Source organism: Heptranchias perlo, chromosome 2 (assembly GCF_035084215.1).
Source record: "Heptranchias perlo isolate sHepPer1 chromosome 2, sHepPer1.hap1, whole genome shotgun sequence".
Classification (NCBI taxonomy): Eukaryota; Metazoa; Chordata; class Chondrichthyes; order Hexanchiformes; family Hexanchidae; genus Heptranchias; species Heptranchias perlo.
The window spans coordinates 171,285,366-171,309,390 of record NC_090326.1 but is presented as its reverse complement, the minus strand read 5'-3'; the positions used below and the strand labels follow the sequence as shown (position 1 = coordinate 171,309,390).

General features: G+C 50.3%; 1 protein-coding gene across 1 annotated transcript in view; it reads right to left on the bottom strand.

Annotated features, from left to right (window-relative positions):
• Positions 1 to 24,025, bottom strand: part of LOC137332653 (IQ motif and ankyrin repeat domain-containing protein 1-like) — an 84,673-nt gene that overhangs the window by 5,961 nt on the left and 54,687 nt on the right. The window contains exons 9-11 of the mRNA XM_067996607.1: positions 20,328 to 20,436; positions 14,247 to 14,346; positions 10,573 to 10,707 (exon numbers count right to left, since the gene is read on the bottom strand). Coding sequence (XP_067852708.1) covers positions 10,573 to 10,707; positions 14,247 to 14,346; positions 20,328 to 20,436 — 344 coding nt within the window. The remainder of the gene's footprint in view (positions 1 to 10,572; positions 10,708 to 14,246; positions 14,347 to 20,327; positions 20,437 to 24,025) is intronic.

The following is a 24,025-nucleotide window of genomic DNA, read 5'->3' as shown; positions in this document are numbered from 1 at the left end:
AACTCTTGCTCCTATTTTCTATGTTTCTATAAACTAGAGAGCACAATTCTAAAAGGGGTGCAGGAACAGAGGGATCTGGGGGTATATGTACACAAATCATTGAAAGTAGCAGGGCAGGTTGGGAAAGTAGTTAAAAAAGCATATGGGATCCTGGGCTTTATAAATAGAGGCATAGAGTACAAAAGCAAGGAAGTCATGATGAACCTTTATAAAACACTGGTTTGGCCACAACTGGAGTATTGTGTCCAGTTCTGGGCACCGCACTTTAGGAAGGATGTGAAGGCCTTAGAGAGGGTGCAGAAGAGATTTACTGGAATGATTCCAGGGATGAGGGACTTTAGTTACGTGGATAAACTGGAGAAGCTGGGGTTGTTCTCCTTGGAACAGAGAAAGTTGCGAGGAGATTTGATCGAGGTGTTCAAAATCATGAAGGGTCTGGACAGAGTAGATAGAGAGAAACTGTTCCCATTGGTGGAAGGTCAAGAACCAGAGGACACAGATTTAAGGCGATTGGCAAAAGAACCAAAGGTGACATGAGGAAAAACTTTTTTACACAGCGAGTGGTTAGGATCTGGAATGCACTGCCTGAGGGGGTGGTGGAGGCAGATTCAATCATGGCCTTCAAAAGGGAACTGGATAAGTACTTGAAAGGAAAAAATTTGCAGGGCTACAGGGATAGGGCGGGGGAGTGGGACTAGCTAGATTGCTCTTGCATAGAGCCGGCACGGACCCGATGGGCCGAATGGCCTCATTCTGTGCTGTAACCTTTCTATGATTTCTATGTACATTCGACCCTCCTAATTACAGGCGATTCTCAGTTAATGCCACACGGACCCTGAAATTGGAGCCAATCATCGCACCAAGCTCACTGAACATTACCACCTAAACTGACCCATCGAAGGGCACTCAGTTCTTGGTGCCCAATGGGGCTGTTCCAAGGGGGTAAATGTCTGTCAGTTTCTCAACAACTGGCACGTGAAACTGCTCTGGTGAATAATTGACGGGAGAAGACCTGCAGCACTGCACACGCAGATCACCCAGGGTCATTAGGCAGTGTGAATATTTACTGGTGGCCCTTTACCTGAACAAGCAGCCAGGAGATAAATTCCACGATCCTGTCCTCCCAGTCGGAATTCACAGGTAGTGCAGCACAGGAACAGGTCAAATCCGACAGGTCACAGTCAGTCAGTGTCTGACAGTGTAACAGACAGTCAGTCAGTCAGTGTCTGACAGTGTAACAGACAGTCAGTCAGTCAGTGTCTGACAATGTAACAGACAGCAGTCAGTCAGTGTCTGACAGTGTAACAGACAGTCAGTCAGTCAGTGTCTGACAATGTAACAGACAGCAGTCAGTCAGTGTCTGACAGTGTAACAGACAGTCAGTCAGTCAGTGTCTGACAGTGTAACAGACAGCAGTCAGTCAATGTCTGACAGTGTAACAGACAGTCAGTCAGTCAGTGTCTGACAGCGTGTAACAGACAGCAGTCAGTCAATGTCTGACAGTGTAACAGACAGTCAGTCAGTCAGTGTCTGACAGCGTGTAACAGACAGCAGTCAGTCAATGTCTGACAGTGTAACAGACAGCAGTCAGTCAGTGTCTGACAGTGTAACAGACAGCAGTCAGTCAGTGTCTGACAGTGTAACAGACAGCAGTCAGTCAATGTCTGACAGTGTAACAGACAGTCAGTCAGTCAGTGTCTGACAGTGTAACAGACAGTCAGTCAGTGTCTGACAGTGTAACAGACAGTCAGTCAGTGTCTGACAGTGTAACAGACAGTCAGTCAGTGTCTGACAGTGTAACAGACAGTCAGTCAGTGTCTGACAGTGTAACAGACAGTCAGTCAGTCAGTGTCTGACAGTGTAACAGACAGTCAGTCAGTGTCTGACAGTGTATTAGATTAAAAGAAGAGACCTATAATGTTGCCAAGAAGAGTAGTAAGCCTGAGGATTGGGAGAGATTTAGAAACCAGCAAAGGACGACCAAAAAATTGATAAAGAGGAAGAAAATAGAATGAGAGTAAACTATCAAGAAATATAAAAACAGATTGTAAGAGCTTCTACAAGTCCGTAAAAAGGAAGAGAGCAGCAAAAGTAAACGTTGGTCCCTTAGAGGCTGAGACAGGAGAAATTATAATGGGGAATCAGGAAATGGCAGAGACGTTAAATAAATATTTTGTATCTGTCTTCACAGTAGAAGACACAAAAAACATACCAGAAATAGTGGGGAACCCAGGGTCTAATGAGAGTGAGGAACTTAAAACAATTAATATCACTAGAGAAAAAGTACTGGAGAAATTAATGGGACTAAAAGCCAATAAATCCCCTGGACCTGATGGCCGACATCCGAGGGTTCTAAAAGAGGGGGCTGCAGAGATAGTGGATGCATTGGTTATAATCTTCCAAAATTCCCTAGATTCTAGAACGGTCCCAGTGGATTGGGAGGTGGCAAATGTGACCCCGCTATTCAAGAGAGGGAGAGAAAACAGGGAACTACAGGCCAGTTAGCCTGACATCAGTCATCGGGAAAATGCTGGAATCCATTATTAAGGAAGTGGTAACAGGGCACTTAGAAAATCATAATATGATTAGGCAGAGTCAACATGGTTTTATGAAAGGGAAATCGTGTTTGACAAATTTATTAGAGTTTTTTGAGGATGTAACTAGCAGCGTAGATAAAGGGGAATCAGTGGATGTCGTATATCTGGATTTTCAAAAGACATTCGATAAGGTGCCACATAAAAGGTTGTTACACAAGATAAGGGCTCATGGGATTGGGGGTAATATATTAGCATGGATAGAGGATTGGTTAACGGTCAGAAAACAGAGAGTAGGGAGAAACGGGTCATTCTCAGGTTGTCAGGCTGTAACTAGTGGGGTGCCTCAAGGATCAGTGCTTGGGCCTCAGCTATTTACAATCTATATTAATGACTTAGATGAAGGGACCGAGTGTAATGTATCCAAGTTTGCTGACGATATAAAGCTCGGTGGGAAAGTAAGCTGTGAGGAGGACACAAAGAGTCTGCAAAGGGATATAGACAGGTTAAGTGAGTGGGCAAGAAGGTGGCAGATGGAGTATAATGTGGGGAAATGTGAGGTTATTCACTTTGGTAGGAAGAATAGAAAAACAGAATATTTTTTAAATGATAAGGAACTATTAAATGTTGGTGTTCAGAGAGACTTGGGTGTTCTTGTACACGAAACACAGAAAGTTAACATGCAGGTACAGCAAGTAATTAGGAAAGCAAATGGTATGTTGGCCTTTATTGCAAGGGGGTTGGAGTACAAGAGTAAGGAAGTCTTGCTGCAATTGTACAGGGGTTTGGTGAGACCTCACCTGGAGTACTGTGTACAGTTTTGGTCTCCTTATCTAAGGAAGGATATACTGGCCTTAGAGGCGGTGCAACGAAGGTTCACTAGATTGATTCCTGGGATGAGAGGGTTGTCCTATGAGGAGAGATTGAGTAGAATGGGCCGATACTCTCTGGAGTTTAGAAGAATGAGAGGTGATCTCATTGAAACATATAAGATTCTGAGTGGGCTTGACAGGGTAGATGCTGAGAGGCTGTTTCCCCTGGCTGGAGAGTCTAGAACTAGGGGGCATAGTCTCAGAATAAGGGGTCGGACATTTGAGACTGAGGTGAGGAGACATTTCTTCACTCAGAGGGTTGTGAATCTTTGGAATTCTCTACTCCAGAGGGCTGTGGATGCTCAGTCATTGAATATATTCAAGGCTGAGATAGATTTTTGGACTCTAAGGGATATGGGGATCGGGCAGGAAAGTGGAGTTGAAGTCGAAAATCGGCCATGATCTTACTGAATGGCTCAAGGGGCCGTATGGCCTACTCCTGCTCCCATTTTTTGTGTTCTTATGTAACAGGCAACAATCAGTCAGTGTCTGACAGAGTAACAGGCAGCAGTCAGTTGGTGTCTGACAGTGTAACAGACAGCATTCAGTTGGTGTCTGTCAGTGTAACAGGCAGCAGTCAGTCGGTGTCTGTCAGTGTAACAGACAGCATTCAGTCAGTGTGTGACAGTATAATGGACAGTCAGTCTGTTAGTGTCTGTCAGTGTAACAGGCAGCAGTCAGTCGGTGTCTGTCAGTGTAACAGGCAGCAGTCAGTCGGTGTCTGTCAGTGTAACAGACAGCAGTCGGTCAGTGTCTGTCAGCGTAACAGACAGCAGTCAGTCAGTGTGTGACAGTATAATGGACAGTCAGTCTGTTAGTGTCTGACAGTGTAACAGACAGCAGTCAGTGTCAGACAGTGTAACAGACAGCAGTCAGTATCAGACAGTGTAACAGACAGCAGTCAGTCAGTATCAGACAGTGTAACAGACAGCAGTCAGTATCAGACAGTGTAACAGACAGCAGTCAGTCAGTATCAGACAGTGTAACAGACAGCAGTCAGTGTCTGGCAGTATAACAGACAGTCAGTCAGTGTCTGACAGTGTAACAGACAGTCAGTCAGTCAGTCAGTGTCTGACAGTGTAACAGACAGTCAGTCAGTCAGTGTCTGACAGTGTGACAGTCAGTCAGTCAGTCAGTGTCTGACAGTGCGACAGTCAGTCAGGTCAGTGTCTGACAGTGTGACAGTCAGTCAGTCAGTGTCTGACAGTGTAACATACAGTCAGTCAGTGTCTGACAGTGTAACAGACAGTCAGTCAGTCAGTCAGTGTCTGACAGTGTAACAGACAGTCAGTCAGTGTCTGACAGTGTGACAGTCAGTCAGTCAGTGTCTGACAGTGTGTCAGTCAGTCAGTGTCTTACAGTGTGACAGTCAGTCAGTCAGTCAGTGTCTGACAGTGTAACAGACAGTCAGTCAGTCAGTCAGTGTCTGACAGTGTAACAGACAGTCAGTCAGTCAGTCAGTGTCTGACAGTGTAACAGACAGTCAGTCAGTGTCTGACAGTGTAACAGACAGTCAGTCAGTCAGTCAGTGTCTGACAGTGTAACAGACAGTCAGTCAGTGTCTGACAGTGTAACAGACAGTCAGTCAGTCAGTCAGTGTCTGACAGTGTGACAGTCAGTCAGTCAGTCAGTCAGTGTCTGACAGTGTGACAGTCAGTCAGTCAGTCAGGTCAGTGTCTGACAGTGTGACAGTCAGTCAGTCAGGTCAGTGTCTGACAGTGTGACAGTCAGTCAGTCAGTCAGGTCAGTGTCTGACAGTGTGACAGTCAGTCAGTCAGTGTCTGACAGTGTGACAGTCAGTCAGTTAGTCAGGTCAGTGTCTGACAGTGTGACAGTCAGTCAGGTCAGTGTCTGACAGTGTGACAGTCAGTCAGTTAGTCAGGTCAGTGTCTGACAGTGTGACAGTCAGTCAGTCAGGTCAGTGTCTGACAGTGTGACAGTCAGTCAGTCAGTGTCTGACAGTGTGACAGTCAGTCAGTTAGTCAGGTCAGTGTCTGACAGTGTGACAGTCAGTCAGGTCAGTGTCTGACAGTGTGACAGTCAGTCAGTCTGTCAGGTCAGTGTCTGACAGTGTGACAGTCAGTCAGTTAGTCAGGTCAGTGTCTGACAGTGTGACAGTCAGTCAGTCAGTGTCTGACAGTGTGACAGTCAGTCAGTCAGTCAGTGTCTGACAGTGTGACAGTCAGTCAGTTAGTCAGGTCAGTGTCTGACAGTGTGACAGTCAGTCAGTCAGTGTCTGACAGTGTGACAGTCAGTCAGTCTGTCAGGTCAGTGTCTGACAGTGTGACAGTCAGTCAGTCAGTCAGGTCAGTGTCTGACAGTGTGACAGTCAGTCAGTCAATGTCTGACAGTGTGACAGTCAGTCAGTTAGTCAGGTCAGTGTCTGACAGTGTGACAGTCAGTCAGTCAGTGTCTGACAGTGTGACAGTCAGTCAGTCAGTCAGGTCAGTGTCTGACAGTGTGACAGTCAGTCAGTCAGGTCAGTGTCTGACAGTGTGACAGTCAGTCAGTCAGTCAGGTCAGTGTCTGACAGTGTGACAGTCAGTCAGTCAGTGTCTGACAGTGTGACAGTCAGTCAGTTAGTCAGGTCAGTGTCTGACAGTGTGACAGTCAGTCAGTCAGTGTCTGACAGTGTGACAGTCAGTCAGTCTGTCAGGTCAGTGTCTGACAGTGTGACAGTCAGTCAGTCAATGTCTGACAGTGTGACAGTCAGTCAGTTAGTCAGGTCAGTGTCTGACAGTGTGACAGTCAGTCAGTCAGTGTCTGACAGTGTGACAGTCAGTCAGTCAGTGTCTGACAGTGTGACAGTCAGTCAGTCAGTCAGGTCAGTGTCTGACAGTGTGACAGTCAGTCAGTCAGGTCAGTGTCTGACAGTGTGACAGTCAGTCAGTCAGTGTCTGACAGTGTGACAGTCAGTCAGTTAGTCAGGTCAGTGTCTGACAGTGTGACAGTCAGTCAGGTCAGTGTCTGACAGTGTGACAGTCAGTCAGTCTGTCAGGTCAGTGTCTGACAGTGTGACAGTCAGTCAGTTAGTCAGGTCAGTGTCTGACAGTGTGACAGTCAGTCAGTCAGTGTCTGACAGTGTGACAGTCAGTCAGTCAGTGTCTGACAGTGTAACAGACAGTCAGTCAGTCAGTCAGTGTCTGACAGTGTGACAGTCAGTCAGTCAGTCAGTCAGTGTCTGACAGTGTGACAGTCAGTCAGTCAGTCAGGTCAGTGTCTGACAGTGTGACAGTCAGTCAGTCAGGTCAGTGTCTGACAGTGTGACAGTCAGTCAGTCAGTCAGGTCAGTGTCTGACAGTGTGACAGTCAGTCAGTCAGTGTCTGACAGTGTGACAGTCAGTCAGTTAGTCAGGTCAGTGTCTGACAGTGTGACAGTCAGTCAGGTCAGTGTCTGACAGTGTGACAGTCAGTCAGTTAGTCAGGTCAGTGTCTGACAATGTGACAGTCAGTCAGTCAGGTCAGTGTCTGACAGTGTGACAGTCAGTCAGTCAGTCAGGTCAGTGTCTGACAGTGTGACAGTCAGTCAGTCAGTCAGGTCAGTGTCTGACAGTGTGACAGTCAGTCAGTTAGTCAGGTCAGTGTCTGACAGTGTGACAGTCAGTCAGTCAGGTCAGTGTCTGACAGTGTGACAGTCAGTCAGTCAGTCAGGTCAGTGTCTGACAGTGTGACAGTCAGTCAGTCAGTCAGGTCAGTGTCTGACAGTGTGACAGTCAGTCAGTCAGGTCAGTGTCTGACAGTGTGACAGTCAGTCAGTCAGTGTCTGACAGTGTGACAGTCAGTCAGTTAGTCAGGTCAGTGTCTGACAGTGTGACAGTCAGTCAGGTCAGTGTCTGACAGTGTGACAGTCAGTCAGTTAGTCAGGTCAGTGTCTGACAGTGTGACAGTCAGTCAGTCAGGTCAGTGTCTGACAGTGTGACAGTCAGTCAGTCAGTGTCTGACAGTGTGACAGTCAGTCAGTTAGTCAGGTCAGTGTCTGACAGTGTGACAGTCAGTCAGGTCAGTGTCTGACAGTGTGACAGTCAGTCAGTCTGTCAGGTCAGTGTCTGACAGTGTGACAGTCAGTCAGTTAGTCAGGTCAGTGTCTGACAGTGTGACAGTCAGTCAGTCAGTGTCTGACAGTGTGACAGTCAGTCAGTCAGTGTCTGACAGTGTGACAGTCAGTCAGTTAGTCAGGTCAGTGTCTGACAGTGTGACAGTCAGTCAGTCAGTGTCTGACAGTGTGACAGTCAGTCAGTCTGTCAGGTCAGTGTCTGACAGTGTGACAGTCAGTCAGTCAGTCAGGTCAGTGTCTGACAGTGTGACAGTCAGTCAGTCAATGTCTGACAGTGTGACAGTCAGTCAGTTAGTCAGGTCAGTGTCTGACAGTGTGACAGTCAGTCAGTCAGTGTCTGACAGTGTGACAGTCAGTCAGTCAGTCAGGTCAGTGTCTGACAGTGTGACAGTCAGTCAGTCAGGTCAGTGTCTGACAGTGTGACAGTCAGTCAGTCAGTCAGGTCAGTGTCTGACAGTGTGACAGTCAGTCAGTCAGTGTCTGACAGTGTGACAGTCAGTCAGTTAGTCAGGTCAGTGTCTGACAGTGTGACAGTCAGTCAGTCAGTGTCTGACAGTGTGACAGTCAGTCAGTCTGTCAGGTCAGTGTCTGACAGTGTGACAGTCAGTCAGTCAATGTCTGACAGTGTGACAGTCAGTCAGTTAGTCAGGTCAGTGTCTGACAGTGTGACAGTCAGTCAGTCAGTGTCTGACAGTGTGACAGTCAGTCAGTCAGTGTCTGACAGTGTGACAGTCAGTCAGTCAGTCAGGTCAGTGTCTGACAGTGTGACAGTCAGTCAGTCAGGTCAGTGTCTGACAGTGTGACAGTCAGTCAGTCAGTGTCTGACAGTGTGACAGTCAGTCAGTTAGTCAGGTCAGTGTCTGACAGTGTGACAGTCAGTCAGGTCAGTGTCTGACAGTGTGACAGTCAGTCAGTCTGTCAGGTCAGTGTCTGACAGTGTGACAGTCAGTCAGTTAGTCAGGTCAGTGTCTGACAGTGTGACAGTCAGTCAGTCAGTGTCTGACAGTGTGACAGTCAGTCAGTCAGTCAGGTCAGTGTCTGACAGTGTGACAGTCAGTCAGTCAGGTCAGTGTCTGACAGTGTGACAGTCAGTCAGTCAGTCAGGTCAGTGTCTGACAGTGTGACAGTCAGTCAGTCAGTGTCTGACAGTGTGACAGTCAGTCAGTTAGTCAGGTCAGTGTCTGACAGTGTGACAGTCAGTCAGTCAGTGTCTGACAGTGTGACAGTCAGTCAGTCAGTGTCTGACAGTGTGACAGTCAGTCAGTCAGTCAGGTCAGTGTCTGACAGTGTGACAGTCAGTCAGTCAGGTCAGTGTCTGACAGTGTGACAGTCAGTCAGTCAGTGTCTGACAGTGTGACAGTCAGTCAGTTAGTCAGGTCAGTGTCTGACAGTGTGACAGTCAGTCAGGTCAGTGTCTGACAGTGTGACAGTCAGTCAGTCTGTCAGGTCAGTGTCTGACAGTGTGACAGTCAGTCAGTTAGTCAGGTCAGTGTCTGACAGTGTGACAGTCAGTCAGTCAGTGTCTGACAGTGTGACAGTCAGTCAGTCTGTCAGGTCAGTGTCTGACAGTGTGACAGTCAGTCAGTTAGTCAGGTCAGTGTCTGACAGTGTGACAGTCAGTCAGTCAGTGTCTGACAGTGTGACAGTCAGTCAGTTAGTCAGGTCAGTGTCTGACAGTGTGACAGTCAGTCAGTCAGTGTCTGACAGTGTGACAGTCAGTCAGTCAGTGTCTGACAGTGTGACAGTCAGTCAGTCAGTGTCTGACAGTGTGACAGTCAGTCAGTCTGTCAGGTCAGTGTCTGACAGTGTGACAGTCAGTCAGTCAGTCAGGTCAGTGTCTGACAGTGTGACAGTCAGTCAGTCAATGTCTGACAGTGTGACAGTCAGTCAGTTAGTCAGGTCAGTGTCTGACAGTGTGACAGTCAGTCAGTCAGTGTCTGACAGTGTGACAGTCAGTCAGTCAGTCAGGTCAGTGTCTGACAGTGTGACAGTCAGTCAGTCAGGTCAGTGTCTGACAGTGTGACAGTCAGTCAGTCAGTCAGGTCAGTGTCTGACAGTGTGACAGTCAGTCAGTCAGTGTCTGACAGTGTGACAGTCAGTCAGTTAGTCAGGTCAGTGTCTGACAGTGTGACAGTCAGTCAGTCAGTGTCTGACAGTGTGACAGTCAGTCAGTCTGTCAGGTCAGTGTCTGACAGTGTGACAGTCAGTCAGTCAATGTCTGACAGTGTGACAGTCAGTCAGTTAGTCAGGTCGGTGTCTGACAGTGTGACAGTCAGTCAGTCAGTGTCTGACAGTGTGACAGTCAGTCAGTTAGTCAGGTCAGTGTCTGACAGTGTGACAGTCAGTCAGTCAGTGTCTGACAGTGTGACAGTCAGTCAGTCAGTCAGGTCAGTGTCTGACAGTGTGACAGTCAGTCAGTCAGTCAGTGTCTGACAGTGTGACAGTCAGTCAGTCAGTCAGGTCAGTGTCTGACAGTGTGACAGTCAGTCAGTCAGTCAGTGTCTGACAGTGTGACAGTCAGTCAGTCAGTCAGTGTCTGACAGTGTGACAGTCAGTCAGTCAGTGTCTGACAGTGTGACAGTCAGTCAGTCAGTCAGTGTCTGACAGTGTGACAGTCAGTCAGTCAGTGTCTGACAGTCTAACAGGCAACAGTCAGTCAGTGTCTGACAGTGTGACAGTCAGTCAGTCAGTCAGTGTCTGACAGTGTGACAGTCAGTCAGTCAGTGTCTGACAGTGTGACAGTCAGTCAGTCAGTCAGTGTCTGACAGTGTGACAGTCAGTCAGTCAGTGTCTGACAGTCTAACAGGCAACAGTCAGTCAGTGTCTGACAGTGTGACAGTCAGTCAGTCAGTCAGTGTCTGACAGTGTGACAGTCAGTCAGTCAGTGTCTGACAGTGTGACAGTCAGTCAGTCAGTCAGTGTCTGACAGTGTGACAGTCAGTCAGTCAGTCAGTGTCTGACAGTCTAACAGGCAACAGTCAGTCAGTGTCTGACAGTGTAACTATAATCAGTTCATTCCCGACCACATTAACTTCACAAAACAGTAGACGAGGCCAGTATTGTTGATCTCATGGTTGACATTCTCGTCCTTCTCCTTGAACTCGATGATTACCTTATTGCTCCGAGGAGCCCGAGTCGGAGAACCTCAGGCTGCATGTGAGCGGGATTGAGAGCGTCGTAAAAATTGGTGTCACGGTATCGCAGGAATATGCTGGCTTGGCCAGAGGGGTCAATAATGAGAGGCCACCTGAAACACAGTGGAGTGGAATGACTCGGCACAGTGTAGCAAGGATACGGGGGGAGGGGAAGGTGATCGGCTGCTTTTTACCTGTGATAAAATGCACCTTGGGGTGAGGTTTACAGATTGACACTCCCCCAGAGCACGGTGTCAGGGGACGGGTCCTTATCGGGAATTCAGTCCTGCAGCAGCACCTCCCCCCTCCCCCCTCCCCCCGCCCCCCCGAACCCCGTCACCTCCTCCAGTGTAGGACAAGAGCAGCAATGTCTGGGAACAATGTCAAGTTCCCCTCCATCCTGACTTGGAAATATATCGCCGTTCCTTCATCGTCGCTGGGTCAAAATCCTGGAACTCCCTTCCGAACAGCACTGTGGGAGAACCTTCACCACACGGACTGCAGCGGTTCAAGAAGGCGGCTCACCACCACCTTCTCAAGGGCAATTAGGGATGGACAATAAATGCCGGCCTCGCCAGCGACGCCCACATCTTCAAAACGCAGCCACTCCTTCCTCTGCCATCACTGACCCGCCCACAACTCAGACTTGAGCAGCAGAAGTTGTTGCTTCCATCACCACTCCACGATCCACCTTCCAACCCTGACCCTTCACCCCGACCCACCTTCCAACCCTGACCCTTCACCCCAACCCACCTTCCAACTCCCGACCCTTCACCCCGACCCACCTTCCAACTCCCGACCCTTCACCCCGACCCACCTTCCAACTCCCGACCCTTCACCCCGACCCGCCTTCCAACTCCCGACCCTTCACCCCGACCCCCGACCCTTCACCCCGACCCACCTTCCAACTCCCGACCCTTCACCCCGATCCACCTTCCAACCCCCGACCTTTCACCCCGATTCATCTTCCAACTCCCGACCCTTCACCCCGACCCACCTTCCAAGTCCCGACCCTTCACCCCGACCCGCCTTCCAACTCCCGACCCTTCACCCCGACCCACCTTGCAACTCCCGACCCTTCACCCCGACCCACCTTCCAACTCCCGACCCTTCACCCCGACCCACCTTGCAACTCCCGACCCTTCACCCCGACCCACCTTCCAACTCCCGACCCTTCACCCCGACCCACCTTCCAACTCCCGACCCTTCACCCCGACCCGCCTTCCAACTCCCGACCCTTCACCCCGACCCACCTTCCAACTCCCGACCCTTCACCCCGACCCGCCTTCCAACTCCCGACCCTTCACCCCGACCCGCCTTCCAACTCCCGACCCTTCACCCCGACCCGCCTTCCAACTCCCGACCCTTCACCCCGACCCGCCTTCCAACTCCCGACCCTTCACCCCGACCCGCCTTCCAACTCCCGACCCTTCACCCCGACCCGCCTTCCAACTCCCGACCCTTCACCCCGACCCGCCTTGCAACTCCCGACCCTTCACCCCGACCCACCTTGCAACTCCCGACCCTTCACCCCGACCCGCCTTCCAACTCCCGACCCTTCACCCCGACCCACCTTCCAACTCCCGACCCTTCACCCGACCCGCCTTCCAACTCCCGACCCTTCACCCCGACCCACCTTCCAACTCCCGACCCTTCACCCCGACCCACCTTCCAACTCCCGACCCTTCACCCCGACCCGCCTTCCAATTCCCGACCTTCCGCCCCCTCCCGACCACCCGCACCTATCCTGTGTTCCTATGGTGTCCGCCATGGCTCAATATTCAATCTATATCCCACAGACTTGAGCCCATAATCCAGGCCGACACTCCCAGTCCAGCACTGAGGGAGCGCTGCACTGTCGGTGGGTCAGTACTGAGGGAGCGCTGCACTGTCGGAGGGTCAGCACTGAGGGAGCGCTGCACTGTCGGAGGGTCAGTACTGAGGGAGCGCCGCACTGTCGGAGGGTCAGTACTGAGGGAGCGCTGCACTGTCGGTGGGTCAGTACTGAGGGAGCGCCGCACTGTCGGAGGGTCAGTACTGAGGGAGCGCTGCTCTGTCGGAGGGTCAGTACTGAGGGAGCGCTGCTCTGTCGGAGGGTCAGTACTGAGGGAGCGCTGCACTGTCGGTGGGTCAGTACTGAGGGAGCGCTGCACTGTCGGTGGGTCAGTACTGAGGGAGCGCCGCACTGTCGGAGGGTCAGTACTGAGGGAGCGCTGCTCTGTCGGAGGGTCAGTACTGAGGGAGCGCTGCACTGTCGGTGGGTCAGTACTGAGGGAGCGCCGCACTGTCGGAGGGTCAGTACTGAGGGAGCGCTGCTCTGTCGGAGGGTCAGTACTGAGGGAGCGCTGCTCTGTCGGAGGGTCAGTACTGAGGGAGCGCTGCACTGTCAGGGATACTACTAAGGGAATGCTGCAGTGTTGGAGGTGCCGTTTTTCAGATAAGACATTAAACCAATGTCTGCCCTCTCAGGTGGGTGTAAAAGATCTCTCAGCTCTATTTCCAAGACTAGGGGAGTTCTCCCCGGTGTCCTGGCCAATATATTTATCCCTCAACCAAAATTAATAAAAACTGATTGTCTTGTCATTTGTCTCATTGCTGTTTGAGGGCTCTTGCTGGGTCTCTGTATATTCCCGACCCTGAATCCCTGTATATTCCCGACCCTGAATCCCTGTATATTCCCGACCCTGAATCCCTGTATATTCCCGACCCTGAATCCCTGTATATTCCCGACCCTGAATCCCTGTATATTCCCGACCCTGAATCCCTGTATATTCCCGACCCTGAATCCCTGTATATTCCCGACCCTGAATCCCTGTATATTCCCGACCCTGAATCCCTGTATATTCCTGACCCTGAATCCATGTATATTCCTGACCCGAATCCCTGTATATTCCTGACCCTGAATCCCTGTATATTCCATATCCTGAATCCCTGTATATTCCTGACCTTGAATCCCTGTATATTCCTGACCCTGAATCCCTGTATATTCCATATCCTGAATCCCTGTATATTCCTGACCTTGAATCCCCGTATATTCCTGACCCTGAATCCCTGTATAATCCTGACCTTGAATCCCCGTATATTCCTGACCCTGAATCCCTGTGTGCTCCTCACGTTTCCTTCTGAGGAGATGTGAAAGTGATCAAAGACTGAAATCCTGGTGCGAAGGTACGAGGGCTGGACCCAAGCAACAAGGGACGGGGATGTTCCAGAGGGGCCATTCCAACTGAAGGAGACCAGCTTTCCTCAGCTTTATACCTGTGTTTGAGATTTCCTACAGACAGCAAACGGAACAAAGCTGCTCTGTACAAGTCACTTTAAAATTCCCTGCCCCAGGGGAGCACGGCTGCAGAATCAACCTGGGTGTTCAGTACGGAGCAAAAATACCATAGTTGGGAAGTCAAGGATTTCGGGAGATGGGAATTGGAATTAATAAAAGGAACAACTTGTATTTCTACAGCACTTTTCACAACCTCAGGACGTCCCAAAGCACGTCACAGCCAATGAAGTACTTTGTAAGTGCGGTCAGTGTTGTAATGTGGGGATACAATGGAGCTGTCATGGTGGAGCAGGTTCGATGGGAACACACTGCTCATTCTTACTGTGGTGTGGGGACAGCTGGGAGTGGCTGATTGACACTTTGGGCTGGTACCTGCCATCTTGCTTGATCTTGTTGCCAACATCCTTCAGCAGCACATCGTCGAGCTCACGGATGTGACACAGGGTCCCTTTCAGATTAGTCAAGGATGCTTCTGGGGAAAGACAGTCATTTCAAGCAGCATGTCAGGGACTGTTTGCATTCCTTACTGGAGATTCCCCTTGGCAGAGTATCACTGGCCTGTGCCTCTCATGCTGGCCTGTCTTCCAATTACCTTCCCTCTCTTAATCATTGATTGTCCCTTTACCTCATTCATCGGGTTACATCAAGTCTAAAGCACAGAAACAGGCCATTCGGCCCAACTGGTCCATGTCGGCGTTTATGCTCCACACGGGCCTCCTCCCTCCACTCTTCATCTCACCCTATTGACCTATCCTTCTTTCCTGACAATTCCCTCTCCCACTCTTGATTTCTAAGGGCATGGATTCCTCGCTGGAAATTGGTTCCTGGACAGAGGAAGTCCTCCAAGCAGAAAACCTTCATTAGCGCCCACATTCTCTCCGCCCATTGGGAGTTTCCCAAACACTGTCTTTACATCACTAACACGCAGAGGTGAGAGACAATCTCCCATCAAACACTCCCAGGGCAGGTGCAGCACGGGTTAGATACAGAGTAAAGCTCCCTCTACACTGTCCCATCAAACACTCCCAGGGCAGGTGCAGCACGGGTTGGATACAGAGTAAAGCTCCCTGCAGTAACGGAGAGTGTACAGAACATGACCGGACAGATGGTCTGAGAAAGCAGGGCAAAGACCAAGGGAAGTCTAGATTAAACTGCATTTATTTCAATGCAAGAAGTCTGATGGGCAAGGCAGATGAACTCAGGGCATGGATGGGTACATGGGACTGGGATGTTATAGCTATTACTGAAACATGGCTAAGGGAGGGGCAGGACTGGCAGCTCAATGTTCCAGGGTACAGATGCTATAGGAAAGATAGAGCAGGAGGTAAGAGAGGAGGGGGAGTTGCGTTCTTGATTAGGGAGAACATCACGGCAGTAGTGAGAGGGGATATATCCGAGGGTTCGCCCACTGAGTCTATATGGGTAGAACTGAAAAATAAGAAGGGAGAGATCACTTTGATAGGATTGTACGACAGACCCCCAAATAGTCAACGGGAAATTGAGGAGCAAATATGTAAGGAGATTACAGACAGCTGCAAGAAAAATAGGGTGGTAATAGTAGGGGACTTTAACTTTCCCAACATTGACTGGGACAGCCATAGCATTAGGGGCTTGGATGGAGAGAAATTTGTTGAGTGTATTCAGGAGGAATTTCTCATTCAGTATGTGGATGGCCCGACTAGAGAGGGGGCAAAACTTGACCTCCTCTTGGGAAATAAGGAAGGGCAGGTGACAGAAGTGTTGGTGAGGGATCACTTTGGGACCAGTGATCATAATTCCATTAGTTTTAAGATAGCTATGGAGAATGATAGGTCTGGCCCAAAAGTTAAAATTCTAAATTGGGGAAAGGCCAATTTTGATGGTATTAGACAGGAACTTTCAGAAGTTGATTGGGAGAGTCTGTTGGCAGGCAAAGGGACGTCTGGTAAGTGGGAGGCTTTCAAAAGTGTGTTAACCAGGGTTCAGGGTAAGCACATTCCTGATAAAGTGAAGGGCAAGGCTGGTAGAAGTAGGGAACCTTGGATGACTCGGGAGATTGAGGCCCTAGTCAAAAATAAGAAGGAGGCATATGACATGCATAGGCAGCTGGGATCAAGTGGATCCCTTGAAGAGTATAGAGATTGCCGGAGTAGAGTTAAGAGAGAAATCAGGAGGGCAAAAAGGGGATATGAGATTGCTTTGGCGGATAAGGCAAAGGAGAATCCAAAGAGCTTCTACAAATACATAAAGGGCAAAAGAGTAACTAGGGAGAGAGTAGGGCCTCTTAAGGATCAACAAGGTCATCTATGTGCGGAACCACAAGAGATGGGTGAGATCCTGAATGAATATTTCACATCGGTATTTACGGTTGAGAAAGGCATGGATGTTAGGGAACTTGGGGAAATAAATAGTGATGTCTTGAGGAGTGTACATATTACAGAGAGGGAGGTGCTGGAAGTCTTAACGCGCATCAAGGTAGATAAATCTCCGGGACCTGATGAAATGTATCCCAGGACGTTATGGGAGGTTAGGGAGGAAATTGCGGGTCCCCTAGCAGAGATATTTGAATCATCCACCGCTACAGGTGAGGTGCCTGAAGATTGGAGGGTAGCAAATGTTGTGCCTTTGTTTAAGAAGGGCGGCAGGGAAAAGCCTGGGAACTACAGACCGGTGAGCCTGACATCTGTAGTGGGTAAGTTGTTAGAGGGTATTCTGAGGGACAGGATCTACAGGCATTTGGAGAGGCAGGGACTAATTAGGAACAGTCAGCATGGTTTTGTGAGAGGAAAATCATGTCTCACGAATTTGATTGAGTTTTTTGAAGGGGTAACCAAGAAGATAGATGAGGGCTGTGCAGTAGACGTGGTCTACATGGACTTCAGCAAAGCCTTTGACAAGGTACCGCATGGTAGGTTGTTACATGAGGTTAAATCTCACGGGATCCAAGGTGAGGTCGCCAATTGGATACAAAATTGGCTTGACGACAGAAGACAGAGGGTGGTTGTCGAGGGTTGTTTTTCAAACTGGAGGCCTGTGTCCAGCGGTGTGCCTCAGGGATCGGTGCTGGGTCCGCTGTTATTTGTTATTTATATTAATGATTTGGATGAGAATTTAGGAGGCATGGTTAGTAAGTTTGCAGATGACACCAAGATTGGTGGCATTGTGGACAGTGAAGAAGGTTATCTAGGATTGCAACGGGATCTTGATAAATTGGGCCAGTGGGCCGATGAATGGCAGATGGAGTTTAATTTAGATAAATGTGAGGTGATGCATTTTGGTAGATCGAATCGGGCCAGGACCTACTCCGTTAATGGTAGGGCGTTGGGGAGAGTTATAGAACAAAGAGATCTCGGAGTACAGATTCATAGCTCCTTGAAAGTGGAGTCACAGGTGGATAGGGTGGTGAAGAAGGCATTCAGCATGCTTGGTTTCATTGGTCAGAACATTGAATGCAGGAGTTGGGATGTCTTGTTGAAGTTGTACAGGGCATTGGTGAGGCCACACTTGGAGTACTGTGTACAGTTCTGGTCACCCTATTATAGAAAGGATATTATTAAACTAGAAAGAGTGCAGAAAAGATTTACTAGGATGCTACCGGGACTTGATGGTTTGACTTATAGGGAGAGGTTAGACAGACTGGGACTTTTTTCCCTGGAGAGTAGGAGGTTAAGGGGTGATCTTATAGAAGTCTATAAAATAATGAGGGGCATAGATAAGGTAGATAGTCAAAATCTTTTCCCAAAGGTAGGGGAGTCTATAACGAGGGGGCATAGATTTAAGGTGAGAGGGGAGAGATACAAAAGGGTCCAGAGGGGCAATTTTTTCACTCAAAGGGTGGTGAGTGTCTGGAACGAGCTGCCAGAGGCAGTAGTCAAGGCGGGTACAATTTTGTCTTTTAAAAAGCATTTGGACAGTTACATGGGTAAGATGGGTATAGAGGGATATGGGCCAAGTGCAGGCAATTGGGACTAGCTTAGTGGTATAAACTGGGCGACATGGACATGTTGGGCCAAAGGGCCTGTTTCCATGTTGTAACTTCTATGATTCTATGATTCTATGATACACTGTCCCATCAAACACTCCCAGGGCAGGTACAGCACGGGTTAGATACAGAATAAAGCTCCCTCTACACTGTCCCATCAAACACTCCCAGGGCAGGTACAGCACGGGTTAGATACAGAGTAAAGCTCCCTCTGCACTGTCCTATCAAACACTCCCAGGGCAGGTACAGCACGGGTTAGATACAGAGTAAAGCTCCCTCTGCACTGTCCCATTAAACACTCCCAGGGCAGGTACAGGGTTAGATACAGAGTAAAGCTCCCTCTACACTGTCCCATCAAACACTCCCAGGGCAGATACAGGGTTAGATACAGAGTAAAGCTCCCTCTGCACTGTCCCATCAAACACTCCCAGGGCAGATACAGCACAGGTTAGATACAGAGTAAAGCTCCCTCTACACTGTCTCATTAAACACTCCCAGGGCAGGTACAGGGTTGGATATAGAGTAAAGCTCCCTCTACACTGTCCCATCCATCACTCCCAGGGCAGGTACAGGGTTCGATACAGAGTAAAGCTCCCTCTACACTGTCCCATCAAACACTCCCAGGGCAGGTACAGGGTTAGATACAGAGTAAAGCTCCCTCTGCACTGTCCCATCAAACACTCCCAGGGCAGATACAGCACAGGTTAGATACAGAGTAAAGCTCCCTCTACACTGTCTCATTAAACACTCCCAGGGCAGGTACAGGGTTGGATATAGAGTAAAGCTCCCTCTACACTGTCCCATCCATCACTCCCAGGGCAGGTACAGGGTTAGATACAGAGTAAAGCTCCCTCTACACTGTCCCATCAAACACTCCCAGGGCAGGTACAGGGTTAGATACAGAGTAAAGCTCCCTCTACACTGTCCCATCAAACACTCCCAGGGCAGGTACAGCACGGGTTAGATACAGAGTAAAGCTCCCTCTACACTGTCCCATCAAACACTCCCAGGGCAGGTACAGGGTTAGATACAGAGTAAAGCTCCCTCTACACTGTCCCATCAAACACTCCCAGGGCAGGTACAGGGTTCGATACAGAGTAAAGCTCCCTCTACACTGTCCCATCAAACACTCCCAAGGCAGGTACAGGGTTAGATACAGAGTAAAGCTCCCTCTACACTGTCCCATCAAACACTCCCAGGGCAGGTACAGGGTAAGATACAGAGTAAAGCCCGCTCTACACTGTCCCATCAAACACTCCCAGGGCAGGTACAGGGTTAGATACAGAGTAAAGCTCCCTCTACACTGTCCCATCAAACACTCCCAGGGCAGGTACAGCACGGGTTAGATGCAGAGTAAAGCTCCCTCTACACTGTCCCATCAAACACCCCCAGGGCAGGTACAGGGTTAGATACAGAGTAAAGCTCCCTCTACACTGTCCCATCAAACACTCCCAGGGCAGGTACAGGGTTAGATACAGAGTAAAGCTCCCTCTACACTGTCCCATCAAACACTCCCAGGGCAGGTACAGGGTTAGATACAGAGTAAAGCTCCCTCTACACTGTCCCATCAAACACTCCCAGGGCAGGTACAGGGTTAGATACGGAGTAAAGCTCCCTCTACACTGTCCCATCAAACACTCCCAGGGCAGGTACAGCACGGGTTAGATACAGAGTAAAGCTCCCTCTACACTGTCCCATCAAACACCCCCAGGGCAGGTACAGGGTTAGATACAGAGTAAAGCTCCCTCTACACTGTCCCATCAAACACTCCCAGGGCAGGTATAGGGTTAGATACAGAGTAAAGCTCCCTCGACACTGTCCCATCAAACACTCCCAGGGCAGGTACAGGGTTAGATACAGAGTGAAGCTCCCTCGACACTGTTCTAACAATTTGCCTCAACACCGATCTCGGAACACAGGCCCTATTGCACAGTTTGCCATGTCCTTTCCCCACAATGTTCATCCTTCGTTCTCTCAGGGGCAGATTGACAATAGATTGTGGGCCCCAGTCCTGGGGCTGAGAGTAGATCAGGGCCCCAATCCTGGGGCTGAGAGTAGATCAGGGCCCCAGTCCTGGGGCTGGGAGTAGATCGTGGGCCCCAGTCCTGGGACTGGGAGTAGAACAGGGCCCCAATCCTGGGGCTGGGAGTCGATCATGGGCCCCAGTCCTGGGGCTGAGAGTAAATCAGGGCCCTAATTCTGGGGCTGGGAGTGGAACAGGGCCCCAATCCTAGGGCTGGGAGTAGATTGTGGGCCGCAGTCCTGGGGCTGGGAGTAGATCAGGGCCCCAATTCTGCGGCTGGGAGTAGAACAGGGCCCCAATCCTGGGGCTGGGAGTAGATTGTGGGCCCCAGTCCTGGGGCTGGGAGTAGATTGTGGGCCCCAGTCCTGGGGCTGGGAGTAGAACAGGGCCCCAATCCTGGGGCTGGGAGTAGATTGTGGGCCCCAGTCCTGGGGCTGGGAGTAGATTGGGGGCCCCAGTCGGTACTTGCCTCTCTGTAGCTTCTCTCTCAGCTGCATCTTGGCCAGAGAGAGTTTATCTTCTGCTTTTGCTGCTGCTGCTTTCGATGCTGCCAATATCTCCTCAGCATCATGAATAGCCTGAAACAGAGAGGGAGCCTCGTCAGGACACAGTACAAGACCCTGGGAAAGGAGAGGGCCAGAAGAGAGAGAAAGATGCCCAAATCGAGGGGCTCCAGCCACACTCTCTCCCCTGGTACAGTCTGGCCACGAGCTCTTTGCATCTGACAGTCTGAACATTATGGCATCAGAATTACAGGCCGAAGTTGTCCCAGTTCCCCAATTTCCCCTATTTGTTCCCTTTTCCCTCCTGCTCTCCAGAACCTGTGGACTGTTACTGGGGTGTGGGTTCCACAGGCATTAACCACCCTCCAATATCTCCCCCAATACCTCATTCTCCACCTGCGAGCCTGGACAGTGAATACAGGCAGGGGATGCAACAACAACAATTTGCATTGATATAGCACCTTTAACGTAGGAAAACCACCCAAGAGCAACTTTGACACCGAGCCACATCAAGAGATATTAAGACTGGTGAGGTAGATTTTAAGGAGCATCTTAAAGGAGGAGAGAGAGGTGGAAAGGGGGAGAGGTTTAGGGAGGGAATTCCAGAGCTTAGGGCCCAGGCAGCAGAAGGCACGGCCGCCAACGGTGGGGCGATTAAAATCGGGGATAAGCAAGAGGCAAGAATTGGAGGAGCGCAGAGATCTTAGAGGATTGTAGGGCTGGAGGAGGTTATAGAGATAGGGAGGGGACGAGGCCACAGGGGATTGGAGCACAAGGTTGAGAATTTTAAAATTGAGTTGCTGTTGGACCGGGAATCAATGGACAGGGGATGATGGGTGAACAGGACTTGGTGCGAGTTAGGATACGGGCAGCAGAGTATTCAACCATGGAGGGTCTCACCCGCCATCCACGCGGACCAGCCATATAAATACTGTGGCTACAAGAGCAGGTCAGAGGCTGGGTATTCTGTGGCGAGTGACTCACCTCCTGACTCCCCAAAGCCTTTCCACCATCTACAAGGCACAAGTCAGGAGTGTGATGGAATACTCTCCACTTGCCTGGATGAGTGCAGCTCCAACAACACTCAAGAAGCTCGACACCATCCAAGATAAAGCAGCCCGCTTGATTGGCACCCCATCCACCACCCTAAACATTCACTCCCTTCACCACCGGCGCACAGTGGCTGCAGTGTGCACCATCCACAGGATGCACTGCAGCAACTCGCCAAGGCTTCTTCGACAGCACCTCCCAAACCCTCAACCTCTACCACCTAGAAGGACAAGGGCAGCAGGCACATGGGAACAACACCACCTGCACGTTCCCCTCCAAGTCACACACCATCCCGACTTGGAAATATATCGCCGTTCCTTCATCGTCGCTGGGTCAAAATCCTGGAACTCACTTCCTAACAGCACTGTGGGAGAACCTTCACCACACGGACTGCAGCGGTTCAAGAAGGCGGCTCACCACCACCTTCTCAAGGGCAATTAGGGATGGGCAATAGATGCCGGCCTCGCCAGCGACGCCCACATCCCGTGAACGAATTTTTAAAAAATCCACGTGTAACCACTCTCCGGCAGCGGTTGTTTGGCAGCAGTCAGGAGCAGGGACCCTGGCAGGATCATTCATGTTTCCCCTCTTTAACCCTGAGACACTAGGGCCAGGTTTACTATCTCCAGCTCTCCGCCCAGCCGAGGTCAGCAGACTCAGAACAGGCCAGTGTGGAACCTTGTCTTTACCAAGGGAACCAATGGTACACCGGGAAACTGGGACATGAGATCATTCAATGGGAGGAGGGAATCCCACTCCAGGACACTGAGAGACAGGGAATCATTCAATGGGAGAGGGAATCCCACTCCAGGACACTGAGAGACAGGGAATCATTCAATGGGAGAGGGAATCCCACTCCAGGACACTGAGAGACAGGGAATCATTCAATGGGAGAGGGAAACCCACTCCAGGACACTGAGAGACACGGGATCATTCAATGGGAGAGGGAAACCCACTCCAGGACACTGAGAGACAGGGAATCATTCAATGGGAGAGGGAAACCCACTCCAGGACACTGAGAGACAGGGAATCATTCAATGGGAGGAGGGAATCCCACTCCAGGACACTGAGAGACAGGGAATCATTCAATGGGAGGAGGGAAACACACTCCAGGACACTGAGAGACACGGGATCATTCAATGGGAGAGGGAATCCAACTCCAGGACACTGAGAGACACGGAATCATTCAATGGGAGAGAGAAACCCACTCCAGGACACTGAGAGACAGGGAATCATTCAATGGGAGGAGGGAAACACACTCCAGGACACTGAGAGACACGGGATCATTCAATGGGAGGAGGGAATCCCACTCCAGGACACTGAGAGACACGGAATCATTCAATGGGGTAGGGAATCCCACTCCAGGACACTGAGAGACAGGGAATCATTCAATGGGAGGAGGGAATCCCACTCCAGGACACTGAGAGACACGGGATCATTCAATGGGAGAGGGAAACCCACTCCAGGACACTGAGAGACAGGGAATCATTCAATGGGAGAGGGAAACCCACTCCAGGACACTGAGAGACACGGAATCATTCAATGGGAGAGGGAAACCCACTCCAGGACACTGAGAGACACGGAATCATTCAATGGGAGGAGGGAATCCCACTCCAGGACACTGAGAGACACGGGATCATTCAATGGAGGAGGGAATCCCACTCCAGGACACTGAGAGACACGGGATCATTCAATGGGAGAGGGAAACCCACTCCAGGACACTGAGAGACACGGAATCATTCAATGGGAGAGGGAATCCCACTCCAGGACACTGAGAGACAGGGAATCATTCAATGGGAGAGGGAAACCCACTCCAGGACACTGAGAGACACGGGATCATTCAATGGGAGGAGGGAATCCCACTCCAGGACACTGAGAGACAGGGAATCATTCAATGGGAGAGGGAATCCCACTCCAGGACACTGAGAGACACGGGATCATTCAATGGGAGAGGGAATCCCACTCCAGGACACTGAGAGACAGGGAATCATTCAATGGGAGAGGGAAACCCACTCCAGGACACTGAGAGACACGGAATCATTCAATGGGAGAGGGAAACCCACTCCAGGACACTGAGAGACACGGGATCATTCAATGGGAGAGGGAAACCCACTCCAGGACACTGAGAGACACGGAATCATTCAATGGGAGAGGGAAACCCACTCCAGGACACTGAGAGACACGGGATCATTCAATGGGAGGAGGGAATCCCACTCCAGGACACTGAGAGACAGGGAATCATTCAATGGGAGAGGGAAACACACTCCAGGACACTGAGAGACAGGGAATCATTCAATGGGAGAGGGAATCCCACTCCAGGACACTGAGAGACAGGGAATCATTCAATGGGAGAGGGAAACCCACTCCAGGACACTGAGAGACACGGGATCATTCAATGGGAGAGGGAAACCCACTTCAGGACACTGAGAGACAGGGAATCATTCAATGGGAGGAGGGAATCCCACTCCAGGACACTGAGAGACAGGGAATCATTCAATGGGAGAGGGAAACCCACTCCAGGACACTGAGAGACACGGGATCATTCAATGGGAGAGGGAAACCCACTCCAGGACACTGAGAGACAGGGAATCATTCAATGGGAGAGGGAATTCCA